We start from the raw sequence: 17,317 nt of genomic DNA on the forward strand, positions 1-17,317 counted from the left end.
AGCAGAACAGTGGTGGAGGTATTTGCTTTCCCCAAGATCCATTTTGACAAGACAAAAAGAGATCCATGGATACAGTCTTTAACATAAATATTGGCTTTGCAACACTGCCCAGTGAGAGCATGGCCTTGAACAGAAGAGCACCGACAGCTGTTAGCCATTTCTTATTACCCAGTGTGGCTTTAAAGTTCAAGGTTATTAATTTACTGACCTTTGAAGGTGCTATTCACCCCAAATACTCTTGAACCTTAAATGGACCCTTTCCAGCCTGAAAACCTATTGATCATGACAGTTGCCTAGAACTATACAAATAATATGAATAATTTAAGAGAAAATACTCATCAGCTTGATTTTATTGCTAGACAAGGTTACTGGACTGAGAAGGGCTTTGAGTTGATCTAGAAAGGTGGATTTGTTTTCACTGCTTATATTTCCTGCCAACATTGCTACAGCTTGTTTCCAGAGTGGTAAGGCTGGGAGCTTTTCTTATAAAAAAAAGGCAGAATAAATATTTAACTAATGCTATGATGTGGCCTTCGCTCCACAGGTAGGTCACTGGAAGGGAATGCAGAAGGGCAGAGCGGCTAGGGAGCAAAAATTAAGATGAAGATTGTGATCCCGTACAGAGTAGGGTTTGTGGGACTGTGCAAAACTTATGATGGGATGTTCAGAGGAAGGGCAAAGGTAGGGAAAGTAGGAGTGGCTTATAAAAGGGGCTAGTTGTATGTAAGCAGTGTGCCTCACGCCTGCTCGTGGCAGTCTGTCCTATAGTCTTACGAAATACTTTTTCAAACTTTCTTTCCAGATAATGTCACTCTCTATCCTATGTGAGGGCACTGCAAGGTCCAGGCACCAGAAGCTGGGGCAGAGGCTGCAGTGACCGGCTGCATAGATCAGGGCGGCAGCACCCAGAGGCATAGTGCCAGTTGAGGCATGGTGTCTCTGACATAATCTCTGAACCCCTTGTGGAGGGTGGGGAGCAGGAGAGATCGAGAAGCAGAAGGGAAAATGGATAAAACTGCCAGGTACAGGGGTGGGAGCAGGAGGGAAGAGGGTTGGGGGTGCTCTGCTGCTGGAGCATTGGCTGAACATGATTGATTTGCAGCTGCTGAGCATCGGGGGTGTGTGCATTGGCACAGAAGAAAGGGCTGGCGTCCACCTGGGCACCACTGCTCTCCAGCCAGGAGTTGGGCTTGGCCAGTTGCAGACTCCAGACTCAACCGGTGTGAAGGAAATGCAAATGATTCATCCTCATCACTCTCGGGGAAAGCAGACCTGCTTTGCTTTGCCCTTGTACAGGTTAGCAGTGCTTGCACTGTTCATTGGCAAAGCAGTTATGGGGCACCGTGCATTGCAGAACATCAAAAAGTTGGAGACCTTTCCTTCTGTTGGCTTTTGAGACCAAATTAGCTCAGCTGTAACCCCCTTCCCTTGGTCCTGAGCTCATTTTCAGTAGCATTTCCAACATCCACTCTTCCTCTCATTTTTTCAGGCTGCAGTGCATGTCCATAGCCTGGTCTTAAAGGCAGTGAGTGAAATTCTATGAACGCTTTTTTCAAAACCTGGGCTCCGTGAAGCCTAGAAAAGGGAATTTGCTTAAGCTGTTGCAGAGCACACGCCAAAACCCATCTGCCTTACATAGCAGCCCAGTAACTCCAACTTGATTCCACCTTAAAAATCTCTGTCTATTCATCGAGGGAGACGTACACGCTGGAGCCTCTGGAGAGGAAAGGCAAACACTTCCTGCCAATAGGGACAGAGGTTGGCAGCTGTGCATCTGCATATCAGCTGCTGGATGGGAATAAAAAGCACATTCCTGCCCCAGCCTAGCTCTGGTCCCCGCTTCTGGATGGGTGCAGAGCTGTCATGGCACTCTGGGTGATTCTCTGTACCTTGGCAGCATTGCTGCTTGGTGGCCTCTATCTCCTAGGCATGTTTCGGCGACAGAGACCCGATGAGCCACCTCTGGACAAAGGTACCATTCCCTGGCTGGGTTACGCTCTGGATTTCAGAAAGGACAGTTCAGGGTTTCTAAAAAGGATGCAGAGAAAACATGGGGATATTTTCACAGTGCTGATTGGAGGCTATTACTTCACCTTTGTGATGGACCCCTTCTGCTTTGGAGCTATCGTGAAGGAATCACGATCTAAACTAGATTTTAGGACTTTTGCGTCTAAACTGGTCCTGCAGGTTTTTGGCTACAAGGCCATCAAAGCCAGCCATAGCATAATTCATGCATCGAGCATGAAGCATCTGATGGGAGATGGACTTGCTGTCATGACACAAGCCACCATGGAGAACTTTCAGAAGCTGATGCTTTTCAATCTGAGCTCAGGAGAGGAGAAGCGAGTGTGGCAAGAGGATAGCCTCTTCCACTACTGCTACAACATTGTCTTCAGAGCTGGGTACCTGGCTTTGTATGGCACTGAGCCACACCAAGGGGCAGATAACAAGGAGAAGGCTAATGAGCAAGATCGTGTCCACTCCAACCAGCTGTTCCACGAGTTTCGGAAGTATGACCGCCTCTTCCCTCACCTGGCCTCTGCTGGGTTGCCTCCCAAGGACAAAAGAGAAGCTGAACGGCTGAAGAAGTTCTTCTGGAGCGTGCTGTCTGTGAAGAAGAGCTGGCAGAAGGACAATGTTAGTGGGTGGATACGTGATCAAGAACAGCTTCTGGCAGAAAACGGTGTCCCTGAGTACATGCGGGATCGTTTCATGTTTATGCTCCTTTGGGCATCCCAGGGCAATGCAGGCCCAACTGCCTTTTGGCTCCTTTTTTATCTAATGAAACATCCAGAAGCTATGAAGGCTGTGAGGGATGAGGTAGATAAAGTCTTAAGGGAGAACGGCCAGGAAACAAAGCCCGGGAGCCCACCAATTATCACTAGGGACATGTTAAACCAGACTCCTCTTCTGGACAGTGCTCTGGAGGAGACCCTGAGGCTGGCTGCAGCCCCGATACTGATCAGAGCTGTCCTCCAGGACACCAGCCTTAAAATGAGCAGTGGGACAGAGTACACTCTCCGCACAGGAGACAGGGTGGCTCTGTTCCCACACATGTCTGTGCAGATGAACCCAGAAATTCATCCTGAGCCTCACAAGTTTAAATACAACCGCTTTGTAAACCCAGATGGCACCAGGAAGGATTTCTACAAAAACGGGAAGAGGGTGAAATATTTCAACATGCCTTGGGGCGCAGGAGTATCCATCTGTCCTGGGCGGTTCTTTGCTACTGCTGAAATTAAACTGTTTGTGTTCTTGATGCTAAGTCACTATGACCTGGAGCTAGTCAACAGAGAAGAGGAGATCCCACCAATAGACATCAGCCGCTGGGGATTCGGGACGATGCACCCTGTTAATGATGTTCAGTTCAGATATCGGCTACGCTTTTAATTTGTCCTTGTTGCGTTGTTTGTTCGGGTGTTATCTGTGAAATAATTGCATGATCCCATGGCTATCAGATCCATGCAGTGCCAACACTGATATGGTCTTGTTTGCTTAACAGTTATCATGTCTTTTGTCTTTGCCTCCTTCACGTGTTGTCCTGGTTTCAGCTGGGATAGAGTTAATTTTCTTCTTAGTAGCTGGTGCAGTGCTGTGTTGTGGACTTGGTGTGAGAACAATGTTGATAGCACACTGATAGTTCTAGTTGTTGCTGGGTGATGTTTATACTAAGTCCAGAACTTTTCAGTTTCTTGGTCCCTACCGGCAAAAGGGCTGGAGTGGCATAAGAAATTGAGAGGGGACACAGCCAGGACAGCTGACCTGAACTGGCCAAAGGGATGTTCCATACCATACGACATCATGCTGAACATATAAGCTGGAGGAAGAAGGAGGAAGTGGGAGACACTTGGCATTATGGCATTTGTCTTCCCGAGTAACCGTTACGTGTGATGAGCCCTGCTTCCCTGGGGATGGCCGGACACCTGCCTGGCCAATGGAAAGTAGTGAATGAATTCCTTGGTTTGCTTTGCTTGCGTGCGTGGCTTTTGCTTTACCTATTAAATTGTTCTTATCTCAACCCTTGAGTTTCACATTCCTTTCTGATTCTCCTCTCCATCCCTCTGGGTGAGGGGGGAGTCAGCGCACAGCTGTGTGGTACTTAGTTACCAGCTGGGGTTAAATCAGGACACGTGTACAGCTGCTCTGTATCTCTGGTTACTGTGGTGTTGGGTTATGGGATGAAGGCTCACTTGCACACTCACAGCGAGCTACTCCCAGCCCCATCCCAGGGGTCATCAGCCCATCAAAACTCCATCTGCACAAGGCCAGAGGAGCAGAGGAGCGTATTGACAGGTAGGAGCCCAAATCAAGCAACTTCCAAGGAACAAGTATTTTGTCCATGTCCCTCCCAGAACTGTCCCAGCAAAGCCATCAGCCTCACAGTCCCCGCATGGGACCCACTGAGATGCATCATCAGGAGCAGCTCTCTGGATCACCATCTGGACTAAGGGGGATTGCTGTCAGGGGAGGGGGGATATCCTGTGGCATGCAGGGGGAGACCATTTTGGGATTGCACAGAGCTTATGGTGGGATGTTTAGGGAAGGAAAAAAAGTTGGGGAAAAGGAGTGATTTAGGTGATTTGGGGAGGAAAATAGAGGGTTAAGGGGATAAAAAGGACTAGTTGTGTGTAAATCAGCAGTCTGTCCTATTGTCTTATTAAATTCCTTTCTTTAAATTCAAGACCATGAGTCAGAGGACCTGTGTGTCCGTGGTGCTGGCAGCTGGCACTAGTGTGTGACCGGGTGTGCAAGATCAGGCCAGACGAGCTGGCAGGTAAGCAAAGTGGCCTGGGAGCCTGGGGGTGAGCCCAGAAGCATGACAGCATTGGGGCTGCATTATGTTATTATGAGCTCCATACCGACACATTTATTTTGTGCATGAAATATCATTGGCAGGATGGCATCAGCTTGTAGTAAATCTCTGAAAGGTCAGAGAACAACAAATACCCTCTCCAGAGATGTAAGAATTTCCTCGGAGTTTTCAAATTGTCTTGTACATAAGACCCCCAGAGGGAGCACAGGTAGGACATATGAGCAAGGACATACCAGTACCTCCTTCCTATCTCACATTCAAGCAAAGGACAGATCTTACCAATGTCATTTACCTCGTCAGTGGGAGGAGAAGGGAGCTGCAAACATCACTACTAACCTGTAGTATCATTTTCATTTATCTATGTGAGTTAGGAATGCATGTGGTCACCTGCCTTTCCAGGGCTGCAGGAGGCTGTGCATTCAAGCCTTGTGTACAGTTTCTGGGGATAAAACATGCTGTCTGTGTGTGTGTCTGGAGTCATCCCACCAACTGTAGCACAGATGGAGCGTGGGTATGTATAGCTGAGCCAGGATCCCTTGCAGCATGAACCCATCTCTCTATCTTAACCCAAATCGTTGCACAAGCCCAGGAATTTTGGATGGGTGACTAGCAACAGGTCTGCCCTCCTGTGAGGTGATGGCTGGCTGGGGTGCAGTGCCTGAGCCTTGGTGAGGGATGAGCTTTGAGTGTTTTGATGGCCTCTCCACCCTCTCCTTGAGCCCCATGGGCCGATGGTATTCCCAGATGATGCCCATTGGAAAATGCTATCCCCCTTCAAATTTAGACCCCATCCTCTGCAAAGACCCAGGGAGGCTATAAGAAATAGGATGGAGTGATGGGAAGGGGCTAGAAAACCAAAGTGGGACATAGGGAAATGACCTCAATCCCTTATGGGCTACAGCCACTGTGACCTTATGAGCCCCCAGACATCTCTGTTTTATCCACTGGATCTAATGCAGAATAAAACTTTGCTCTACAAGCTCTGCTTTGCTTCCCCATGCCCCCTTCAATAATTAGGGCTCTGACAACACCAATCCTTACAGAAGTTAAATCACAGCTTCACCTGGGCAGAGAACAGTAAATGGATTTTAACACTGATGCTAACCTTTGGAGTTTATGTGTGACCAAGGACTGAAATTCAAACATTTTCATGTGTCCAAACATCAAAGCCAGAGTCTGCTTTGTTCTGCCAGGGACAGGGTTACATTGTAACTGCATGTCAGGGCAAACTACCACGTATTGCCAGCCTGGGCATCAGCCCTGACCTTGCGGTGGTGGAAGTTTACACTCTCTAGCAGCTATGGCAGAGCCAAGGAAAACAAAACCTACTTGTAACCTTACACGGCTTGACTGTGACAGTTAATATTGCCATTGACAATTCCATCACTTTCATTACTTCCATGTGCCCTCTACAGTTCTCACCTCTTTTTTGTCGCTCATGGCTTCATTTCTTTCTCTGTTACCGAGAGTTAAGCTGGAGCACTTCCCACATTCCGGTCAACAGTTGATCTTTGCAAGCTCCAAATGATTCCAGGAGTCCTTGGGATGGCTGGGCAGGCCAGAGCCATAGTGACAGCCTGGCCAAGTGATGTCCTCACTCCAAGGCTCTAGCAAGAGGATTTTTTTGTGGGGGTGGTTTCTATGAAGGTTCTTCACTGCTAATGTACAGTGTATACTTGCGGTTATCACTTGTAGGGACTCCAGGTCAGAATCGAGGGGTAAGGGATGGGTGCTGCACAAACATGGACTGGGCTTCGGAAAGGGATATAAAAATAATGACAATGACAGTTACTCAGCAGAGAAACCTGGCTTTACTTCCTTGTCAGTATGGTTTATTTAACCAAACGGTATTGAGTCTATAAAAGACTTCAGACATGCTCAAATGCATGCAGTTGTGAGAAGCAAAGGAAAAAAAAAAATTAAACATCACTTAATTTGCGTCATATATAGAAGAGTATGAAAGGTCCAAATGAGCTAATCTGCAATTAAGTTCTATGCTTAGGTTAGCTGTCCCCTAGCACTGAGCTTTCTATCCCAAAGCGTACTAGTGAGAGGAAAGAACTAGCTTGTGCCAACAGAAGTCTTATTGGCTTTGTAAAAGAAGTTAAATTGGAAGGAATCTAGGGTCTTGAAAACTCTTTTGGGGGCAGACTTCATAGCGGTGTCTGTCTTGTGTAACTCTTCTATCCCCCAAGAGAACTGAACGTGGAGTCTGGCCCTAAACCCTTGGCTTTCTCTTCTGTAGTGCATAGTGAAGACAAAGTTACTTCAACATTCAAAGCTTTACCATCTGAGCCAGTGCCTGCTCTCCACAGCATGGTGAGAGCTCCTCTGCCCTCAGTTACAATTCCTGCTCTGCACTGTGCAAGGAAAGGGGTCATGATGCCACATGCTTCAGGTTTGGAACAATATGGGTTAAACGTGTTGGAAAAGACCTGCCCTGGTTAAAAATCATCACTTCTAGTATTAAACGGTAATGCATTAGGAACAGTTTTCCTGTTCTCGTTCCTCTAAACACAGCCAGATACAGCTCTGAGAAAGCCTCCGCTTACTGCTGCTTGTAAGGAAAATTGAAAAAACCTCAGCAGTGCTGACAGATCCATCATACACTTCAGAGAATCTCAAAGGTACACTGAGGTTATAAATACAAAGCAATGACACAGCTAACACCATCCATTGCAAAGGAAAGCAGATTTTGAAGGAGAAAGAGGAACATGAAACTTCAGGATTTTTTTTAAGAACTGAAACATACAGAGCATTTGCCGGTGACACTGCTGCCACATCTCCTGGTAGATGTGCCTGTGCACTCCCCAGAGGAGAGCAGCCCAGCTTCAAAGCAGCAAAGTCTCTTAGTGGTACAACATCTGTGTGTCACAAGGTCACAGTCACCATTGTGTTTGCTGCCTTTACTGTCCAGTGGCCAAGTTATTCCCACAAATCACAGCATCTGCAGAAATACCCTGTGGCAGGCAGGACACAGCAATACAAACGCACTGAAGTCAGGCAGAATGGGGGAGTGTTTTTGATGGGGAGCAAGGGCAGGCTGCAATGAACCACTCACACACTGCCTGACAGCTCGGGTGTGCTTTGAAAAGGCTTTCTGCACAAGCCAGTTTTGGCCCTGCTTGTGGGGAAAGCCATACAACTAAATGCTCCACATGCCAGCATCCTGGCCTTAGGGAACATCTTCCCCAGAGATGCCCATACAGCAAGTCACATCTTGGTTTATTCAAGAGTTGTTTCTGTACATTCGTTCTTTAACACATTTTTAAGATAATTGATGCAGATATAGTCAGGCAGGTGAGGTGTTACTGTAGGATCCTATGTGATGGGTAACTGTCACCTAAGTCTAATGGGAGACTTCAAATACATGCTCCAAAAAACAAGTTTTGTGGTGTTTTCAAACCTTGAAAACTTTGAGGAGCCTGGTCAGCTCTGCAGACATGACAGTGCAGGTGCCCATGGAGAGCAGGTGACCCGCCGTGGAGCCACACAGCTCACTGAGCATGGGACTGGGCTCTAAGAGAGCAGGAGCCAGGCTGCCCAAGTGGAGTGGCATATGGAGGGCCAACTTGGGCCCCAGGTAGGACGGTAGTTCTTCTCAAAGCTATGCAAGCTATGGCCTCTTGCAGGAGCAGGATGTGCGATTTATCAGTTACTGGAAACCCCCATTGCCGTTATGCTCCCCAGCACACCTTGTGCTACAGTCAAGCTACAAGGCTGCTTTCACAGAGACTGTCCCTGCTTGTTTCTCATGAATTGGGCAGGAAAGAGTTTCCTCACAGCGTATGAAAGGCCTTGGTTACAATCTCCTCTTTGGTACCACTGTTACACAGGTAACACCTCCATCCTTTGCAGCCTCTTGTTGCCCTCCTCTCACCCCGTGCTTAATCTCAGGTCAGGCCCATGGGGATGGTGGGGTACTTGGCCAGGAAAGCAACATGCTGAGCCTGGCTGCTAATGGGTGCTAGCAGAGTCCCACCACTCCAGCCTTGTGTTTGGCACTTGGCAAAGAGATGGGGTCACCGAACAAGTCAGGTTGGGAGGGAGCTCAGAAGGTCTCTAGACCAACCTTCTGCTCAAAGCAAGGTCAGCTATCAGCTCAGGCCAGGTTGCTCAGGGCTTTATCTAGTTGGACCTCTACATCCAAAGCCTGAAGACACATTGCTGTCTAATATTAGCCCCTCAAAAGTGCTTCACTCATCTCTTCATAACTGGTTGTTGAATTATTTTGGATTGAAGGCAGGTGAGAAACCCACCAGTCACACCTTGCTGCAGTGGTGACTGTAGGATGCGCAGTGCAGTGACATCTGTAAGCGTGTCTGGTTATCACGTCCTAGGGCCAGGGGCAGAAGTCAGTGCCCAGCATTTGCATGCATGGTGTCTTTCTGACCTCAAGGAAAGATTTGCAAAGCTGGGGCTGGTAGCTAGTCCCAATCAGAAATCTTTCCTGGTTATTCCAGGGAATGTGCAGCCAAGTGACACACATACTGTCAAATTACTGTTGGTCAGCTGAGCCATGTTAACAGCCTATATTTCTGTTCTTGCCTTGTGGCAATGCATATACATGGATTAATTTGCTCAGTTATGCTAAATTGCATTCACAGAGAGCAGTTACCCCAGCTCAGCTGATGCACAGCAACTTGGCAGGACTATCTGGTACCAAACACTAAGTGCAGAAAGGGGGAGGGAGACAATTCCCGTCTGTCACTGCAGCCATGTCACTGTGCAATCATGAGGCCATACTTGGAGCACAGCAGGCCCCTTTTCTTTTCCCTTTCAGTGAGGAAATTCCTCAGTTTGGTGGTGGGGAAGGTAACCAGTGCTTGTTGCCTGTTGTCCAAACCTGTCTCCTGGAGCCACGGGCTCTGAAGGCACTCCGAGGCTGATGGCCTTCCCCTAGAACAAAGGTGAGGTGGTCAGTTGGGGATCCGTGCTGGGTGAGGAGGCTCCTTGCCAATGAAGGGGAAGAAGAGGCAATAGCCACAATCTGCACCAGCTGTGCTGTTGGGAGAGCGGACATCATCTTACCAGGGGTTTGCACACAGTGTGCTCTGGAGAAAGGACACCGCTCCCCCAGAGAGACCCGCATAGCACCGTGTCAGCTTCACTTTACCCTTCCTGGTTGTTCTCAGGAACTCGCAGGCTACGTCAGAGCTGACGGGGTAGTTGGCACTCAACCTGCTCCAAAAGAAGAGAATGGATCAGCATGAAGGGCATTGCTCAAGATGCTTCTTCTCCCAGGAATTCCCACCCAGCAGTGAAAGCAGGATCACAACGATGCACAGAAATATCATATGGGAAAACAAAACCTCAGAGGCCAATGTTCTTCAGTGGGTTTCATGACTTTGGCTGCTTTTCCACTTGATGTAATTTGAACTTTCTTGGTAAAGCTGGGGCTTTTCAGACCAGGCTGAGTCAGAAACAGCAGCAGCTGCTGTGATGTATAACAGCCCCTTATTCTATGCAGAGACACCTCCATATGGAGAGGGGGCAGAGCTGAGGTTAACTCTGAGTCAATGCATCTTCCCTGGCTGATGACTCTGAAATTGCACTTTTAAAGCTGCTCATAGGGCAGGGAAGAACAGACTGACTTACATGATGAAGGCTGTGATGCCGACGGACCAGATATCAGTCTGCGGGAGGGCTCCTTGCTCTGTCAGTAGTTCTGGAGCTAGAAAAAGCAAACTGGTGTGAGCCAAGCTTCCCTCCAATGCACTGAGACCAGAACAAAAGCAGTGGGCACTCCTGTGCTTTGCTACCTTCCCAACAGTGAAGAAGAAAAAGCTTCTAGTAGAGGGAGCTGTTTGAGGTAAGCCACCCTCGTGGATGATGACTGCAATGAAACCTTGAGAACATCAGGCCGAACGGCAGTAGTGCTGTACCGCTGAGCTCTGGACACGTGGATGCCAGCCAGAGTGGTACTGGCCATGACCTCTGGCTCTGTCCTCTGTGATCTACAAGTGGGACAGCTGTCACCACTAGCTGCTCCTGCAAACTCACGCTGTTACTGGAGGGCAGCACCTGGGAGACTTTGCTTGCTGGGGCCAACTGCCGCCTGATGGCTCTTTCTGTTTACCACAGATTGCGTATGAGGCCAAGGTCACTGTAACTGAACTCTGTACTCACCCATGGTTTCAACATAGTCCATACACTTGTCCATGGTAATAACTTTGTCTGGTGTGTAGAACTGTGCGTTGCCAAAATCCAGGAGCTTCAGCAGGTTGGGCTCAGTGATGATCATGTTTTCAGACCTGAGATCCAAGTGCAGGATGTTGTGTGCATGGAGGTACTCAATGGCACTGAGGATCTGCCACAGGTAATCTCGGACCTCCACTTCTGAGTATGATGTCCTGGTAGAAGAAAGGGAATGAAACCAGGGGTGTCCTACCTGCATGCCCGAGTGCCATTCTACACCCACTGTCATTCTCCCGTGGATGTCTAAACCCACGAGGCCTTTGAGACTCAAAACCAAACAACCTGGTTTATTCATTTAGCAAATCTATTGTATGTGGAGTAGCTGGTTCATACTGTGAGTCAGGTTTACAGATGCAAGAAGTTCAGGAGGTTGTAGAGCTGCATGTCACAGAAAGCAAGGGTTGTGCAGAAATAAAAAATGCAGATTTGATACCCACCATTCCCTTTCCTTTAATCAGAGGATTTCAGCAGATGCATTTTCTGCCATCATGAGAAACAATGTGGAGGAGAAATGAGGCTTCCTGGGCCACAGTATTCTCCATCTTATGGGAGGGGATTTTGTATCAAATACTGTAAACTGCTTTCAACATCTCAACAGGGTGGCCCTGAATTGTCCCCCAGCCCAACCCGGTGAGGAACTTAAGTAATATTTTTATGTTGTAAGAAGTTGCAGAACAAATACATCACAAAGCCTGTGTGCAATGGCAGTACACAGGGACAGCTGGAGAGAGTTAATTCAGTTTCTCAGCAGAAAGCAGTAAGTGTCTTTGCTCCTTACATCAGCTCTAACTGGAAAACCCTTCCCTCTGCTTGTTATTACCGTAATGCCAAAGAGTGGAGTAGCTCTGGTCCCACGCACATCTCCTGGATCAACACTAAGTGTCGTGGGCTGATGTAGGCTCCCTTCAGATGAGCTATGTTCGTGTGATGAAGCTTCCTCAGGACTTGGTACTCCAGGAGCACAGTCTGTTTGTCCTCTTGCCAGTAAGGGATAATTTTAGCAGCTAAAGTCTTGCCACTGACTTTTTCCCTGCACTGCCGGACGATGCTGAAACGCCCCCTGGTACAAAGGAACACAAAGGCCAGTTAAGCTTCTCTGCTACTCCTGGAAGAGCTAGGAGCTTCTGTTCTTTAAACCCACCAGGCTCCCACGCTGTGTTTTTCATCTGTGCCTGATGTGGAGTTACTACATCTATTGTCACAGTTTGCACATCCTCCTGTATCTCTAAATGGTACCGTCACTTTAAATTGCAGGAGTGAGAGCTTAACTCCTTTGGAGAGAGAGCAGGTGGTTCATCCTGTCTTGAGCAAGAGAACTAACCCCCTGTGGGTGACAGAAGTTCTTCTAGGCAGGGCAAGTTGTATCCCAACCCCACATCTGAAACTGGAAGCTGCAAAGGTTGATGCAGCAAGGAGGGGAGCCTTTGTTAGCCCAGGGCTCACTTCACAATATACGAAGGGGCTTTCCTGCTGCCCAGCACATTGTGCTTGAAACAGACCCTTTTGCTCTCTCAGAAAATCCACACCTGACTCCTACCAAACTAAGATGAGAATTGCTGAGCCAACTCAGGTTTCTAAGTATTCTAAGTTTCCAACAAAACACTGTGACACTAGGTGTGCAGTGCATTTATAAAAGTGACTTTTCTCAACTCCAGCCACACACAGCATTTCCCTCTGGCTGGTTGAGAGCTCAGCTGGATTCACTACCTTTTGATCTCTGTTTGGAAGGCATAGGTCTGGTATGTTGGGAAAGGCTCGGATGGTGCCATTATTTCACTCTCTTCTTCAGTAGCAGATGATGGGAAGTTCTGCATTGCAGCATGAAGCTCTGGAGAGAAAAAGGAACAGGGATTACACAGGAAAATGCTTCTGTGTGGCAGCTAGAGCCTCCCTGATCCACCCTCTGTTGTCTATGAACAATGACAACGGCAACAGCAGAACTTCCTCCAGGTGAACCTGCATGTTGCCCCCCAGCTGTGGCACCCAACGCTGTTTGAATGCAACAGATTCTGGACTGCCCACCCAGTAATCCCCTGGTGGGACCAACTCCAGACTATATGAGAAGGGTTGTATGTTGTGTGTTATGGTATCAAACATCTTACCCACTGGTTCTCATCTCCTATAATGAGTCATCAGGGCACAGTAAGACACTGACAAAGAATTAGAATTGTCTTTTAGTTGGCTATTTGAGGGCAGCAGCTGAAGCTTGTTGCTTTGGTTCTGGTATGTGGTTGTGCCTTAGTGCTCTCTGAAATATTAGAGCATCCCTTGACACATGAAAACATCTGCTTGGAAACACTGAGCATATTGCCATATGTTAATGAATCCCAGGCCAAGGGAAAGAAGAGGATTTAGGGTGAGTTAAAAATATCTCTGTAAACTGATTTTTACAGACTAATCCTCTCCATTGGGAGGAAATTCCAGTTAGACCATCCTTCCACTTCAGATACTTTGTTTGCTACAAGGATATAGTTGCTGTGGAGTTATGGATTTCTTCATTTTAAAAACACGTTAATAGTACAAAGCATTCAAACAGGTGGAAAAAAATAGTAAATCGAGCTTTCTTTACTTCAGAGACAAAACACAGCTAAAAAAAGCACCACAACAGGGCAATCATTCCCAGTAGCAAACACTAGAACACACAAATTAACTACTGAATTTAGGACTGAGTTCTGACTCAGAGTTCTAACAAAGAGTAGGTCCAGGGCTTTTACCAGTGTCAGTTCTACACCAACAGATCAATGCCTCCAGTAACACGTTCATCCTCCCAGACCTGCTTCCTCATGATCTCACATCAAAAACTGTGTGTTTTTAGTGGGTAGTCTACAGTTTCCAGATTTTTATTTTATTACTGTATTTCTGTGAACGCTTACATATTGTTATTATTTTATTACTTATTTGTTATACATGTATACATATTCTCCGAACTGTGTCCAAAATTAGAAAATAATTGACTTTGAAACAAGAAAGCCGAAGAGGAGGAACCCCTAAGCCACCCTGAGCCAAGTGGAATTGGTCTTGAGTAATTCGCTCTTGGCTTCTGGACCCGCATCCAAAAGGGTGCAATTGTTTTGATGGAGGAAAACCACAGTGCTTTCTTGGCATTTGATCTTACCCATTTGATCCTTCTCAGCGATTTTCACTTTGGCAGATGGGTTGCTGTATGGGCCCATTCCTGCTTTGCTGGTGCAGGCTATCCTGAAGCAGTAGATAAACCCCTTGGAGAGATTTTTGGCATAGTAGCAGCAGTCAGCGATGTTAGAAGCAAGATTCGTCCATTCCCCATCTTAACCAAGGAAAGACAGGAAAGAGATAGGACTCTTAAGATGGTCACACCAGGGTTGGGGTTTTTTTTGAGTTTTGGGGTTTTGTTGTTTTGGTGGTTTTTTTCCCATCAACTTTACTTATGTGCTGGGAACATGGAGAAACGGTGGAATCTTGCAGGGTGAAGGAAAAACTTGCTGTGTTTGCTATGGCCAAGTTTTGTGCGTGGTGCCACTCACTGTACATGTGCCAAACTCATCTTTTCTGCCATCAGCTGGTTTATATCTAATCAGTCCAAGGTGGCGCAATATTGTTTCAGAGGAATGCTGAAACTTTCCTGTTTAGTTTCTGTTTATTTAATTCATACCACTAATCTCTAGTGCAAATCTACATCAAGAGCTCAAAAGCCTAGTAAAATCACTGGGTTTTTTCCCTTTGGCCCTGTCTTGAATCAAATTAAAACCATGTGATGCAGGATTTCAGGACAGAACTATGTGCTGACACCCTCCCAGCAAAACAAGTGTTTGAAACTCGGGCAGGTTTACTCAGCTTTTATGGACCTCAGATGATTTCTCAGGGAACTGCAATTGTTGGTATGTTCTGGACTCATTATTTATGGGACTAAGGTGTGAAGTAGAAAATCAGCAGCAAACATTTAATGGTCATTCAATTCACATGATGATGTGTCCCATATTTTGCCATTGCTGCTGTGCTCGAGGCTGAACTCAACTCCCTGAGACTGCCTGAGATTAAATTCATCCTTTCATTCAAATAAACACTAGTAGAGAGCCTCAAACCACAGGGCAAACAATAATTCACCCCCCAAAACAAAAGTATCAATGACTTTTTAGGGTATGGGTTGAATTAGGGTGTGTGAAGGAGGAGCAGATACAGCTTACAAATAGAAAAGTGTCTGCAGAAGCAGTGCGCAAAAGCCTACTGTCAAACTGGGAATAAAAGAAGTATTTTTTTTCTGATCATCTTAATCCTCCTGTGTTCAGGAAAGCAGGACTTTGCATGTTCCTAACAAATGTACAGAATGCAATGGAAGATTGTAGGTGCCGCTTCCTGGTTTTCTTCCTAAATAGAACAACTTGCATTTGTATCCTCCCAAAGTCTCACCTACAGCTGTGTCAAAAGGAACTACAAAAAAGAAAGCTGCGCTGGAGGAAAAGTGACTGACACCAGCTCCAGAGTGAAAAGGCAGAAAGCTGCAGCCCATGCTCGTGCTAATCCAGAAAGGAATGCATGTATGTTTGGAGAATTAAAAGAAGGAACATGGAGCAGCTGAATCCAAAGGGCTGTGTATGTGTGACTGCAATAGAAATTACTATGAGACACAGCATTCATAATAACAGCAAAAGCAGTCCCAAGAGAGTCTGAACAGGCTTGGGGATATGATTCAAAGTTTGTGGAATTAAACAAGAAAACATCCACTGACTTCATCAGTCTCCGGACCAAGTCTTGGAAGAGGACATCAAAGGGATGATGCAGTTTTACTAAACTTTTGTTATCATGTCCTGGCTGTTTGCCCTAAGCTTCCAGCATAATCAATGGAAAAAGAAATCATGGCTGTTTGGTACAGGATGAAATGGCTTTTTGATAGACCATCTTTCCCCACAGACTGCACAGGAAGCCTGGGTACGGGGTGACATTGCCTGCTGATCATTGTTGCTGGGCGTTACTAGTGTATAATGTTGTCTGAACTGTGATTTGAGAGGATTACTCAGGACTGTGTATCTGGCACCAGCCCTGCATGTTTTCTGTAGCTGTTAGAGCTTCCATGTGACCTAGTCTGATTCACATTTTAGCAAAGCCTTTGTATAAGTATGCATATTCCAGGCTGATTTAGCCAGCATAACATCTAACTTTTAGATGGCTAAATGATGGCTATATGAATTTCATTCCTAACCCTAAACTAGACAGCTAAAATCAGGCTGTTTCTGAACAAAAATAAAATATCCAGCTGGTAAAGAGATCATACATACCGAGACGTTCCTTGCAAGGTGTAAGGGCAGCACTCCACCTTACCTTCGCTCTTGCACTGGACGCTATAGTGGACAGGGATGTTGGTTTCCACAGGTTTCCAGGCCACCTGCACTCCATCCTCATAGACCTCCACGATGTCAGGGGGCGGAGGGCTGGGAGGCACCTCTGTTGAGAGGAGTTATGGTTACCAGAGAGAGCGATGGTTACCAATAGCACGGCTGTGATACATACCTCTACACTCAGCATTTCTCACTTAAGAGATATTAGGGTTTAAATATATATATGTGTGTGTATATATATATATAAAATGTTTTATATATACACACATCCAGTGGAATAGCAATTTAGCTGTGCCCAACTTAAACTCATTATTAAGATTTTGAAGTCTGGTTCTAGAACCACATGGTTACTAGAGTGGCTCTGAATCCAGAAGAGGGAATGAACCCTGCAAAATGTGCCATGCTACCAGACAGCAAGGGCTGTGGCTGTGGACTAGAGCAGGCAAGGGAGAGATTGTCCCCTGAACCTTTCGGCAGAAATCCCACCTCACAGGTATTTACAGTTATATCTGTATCGCATTTTGGGGCAGAAGTACTTGTAATACCTACTTCTGTAGCTGCCTCATCTCTTACCTGCTTTTCTTATGATGCAAGAGGTGGATGCTGAGCCCAGGGAGTTTGTGGCCACACAAGTGTAAATACCAAAATCATCAGCACTAACAGAGAGAATAGTTAACAGCTGGAAATTTTTGAGCGTGGCTGAGATGAGGATCCGGCTGCTGCTGTGGACAGGTATCCCATCTGAAAAGCAGAAGATAGGAGAGATAAAGACCCTGCACATTTATACCAAGGTGTCTAAACCCCTCCCCGCACCCTGTCCCAGAGGTTAGGGACTCCCTTGAGGGATGCCGATGTCACCTCTGAACCAGTCAATGTGCAGGGAGGAGTGAGCTGCCGTCCGGCACGACAATGTCACACACTGTCCGACGGCAGCAGCCTGATCGATGAGCTCCTCAACGAACAAAGGTGCTGCAAAGAAGAGGAAAAGCAGCGA

General features: G+C 46.7%; 2 protein-coding genes across 2 annotated transcripts in view; one reads left to right on the plus strand and one right to left on the minus strand.

The window, feature by feature from the left end:
- The first annotated feature begins 1,803 nt into the window (after positions 1-1,803).
- On the plus strand, positions 1,804-3,532 carry LOC130148832 (5-beta-cholestane-3-alpha,7-alpha-diol 12-alpha-hydroxylase). Its single transcript, XM_056337875.1, has one exon. The coding sequence runs from the start codon at positions 1,864-1,866 to the stop codon at positions 3,388-3,390; it is 1,527 nt and encodes a 508-aa protein (XP_056193850.1). The 5' UTR covers positions 1,804-1,863; the 3' UTR covers positions 3,391-3,532.
- Positions 3,533-8,017: 4,485 nt separating this feature from the next.
- Positions 8,018-17,317, minus strand: part of OBSCN (obscurin, cytoskeletal calmodulin and titin-interacting RhoGEF) — a 184,233-nt gene continuing 174,933 nt past the window's right edge. The window contains exons 109-118 of the mRNA XM_056336858.1: positions 17,182-17,292; positions 16,897-17,064; positions 16,307-16,429; positions 14,127-14,297; positions 12,719-12,839; positions 11,832-12,071; positions 10,943-11,166; positions 10,412-10,487; positions 9,845-9,994; positions 8,018-9,712 (exon numbers count right to left, since the gene is read on the minus strand). Of these exons, the coding sequence (XP_056192833.1) occupies positions 9,535-9,712; positions 9,845-9,994; positions 10,412-10,487; positions 10,943-11,166; positions 11,832-12,071; positions 12,719-12,839; positions 14,127-14,297; positions 16,307-16,429; positions 16,897-17,064; positions 17,182-17,292 (1,562 nt within the window). The 3' untranslated portion in view covers positions 8,018-9,534. The remainder of the gene's footprint in view (positions 9,713-9,844; positions 9,995-10,411; positions 10,488-10,942; positions 11,167-11,831; positions 12,072-12,718; positions 12,840-14,126; positions 14,298-16,306; positions 16,430-16,896; positions 17,065-17,181; positions 17,293-17,317) is intronic.

This window comes from Falco biarmicus, chromosome 4 (genome assembly GCF_023638135.1).
Source record: "Falco biarmicus isolate bFalBia1 chromosome 4, bFalBia1.pri, whole genome shotgun sequence".
Taxonomy (NCBI): Eukaryota; Metazoa; Chordata; class Aves; order Falconiformes; family Falconidae; genus Falco; species Falco biarmicus.

Bases quoted from the DNA above. Each gene is read 5' to 3' on its own strand.
- LOC130148832 (XM_056337875.1), top strand. From the start codon at position 1,864: ATGGCACTCTGGGTGATTCTCTGTACCTTGGCAGCATTGCTGCTTGGT.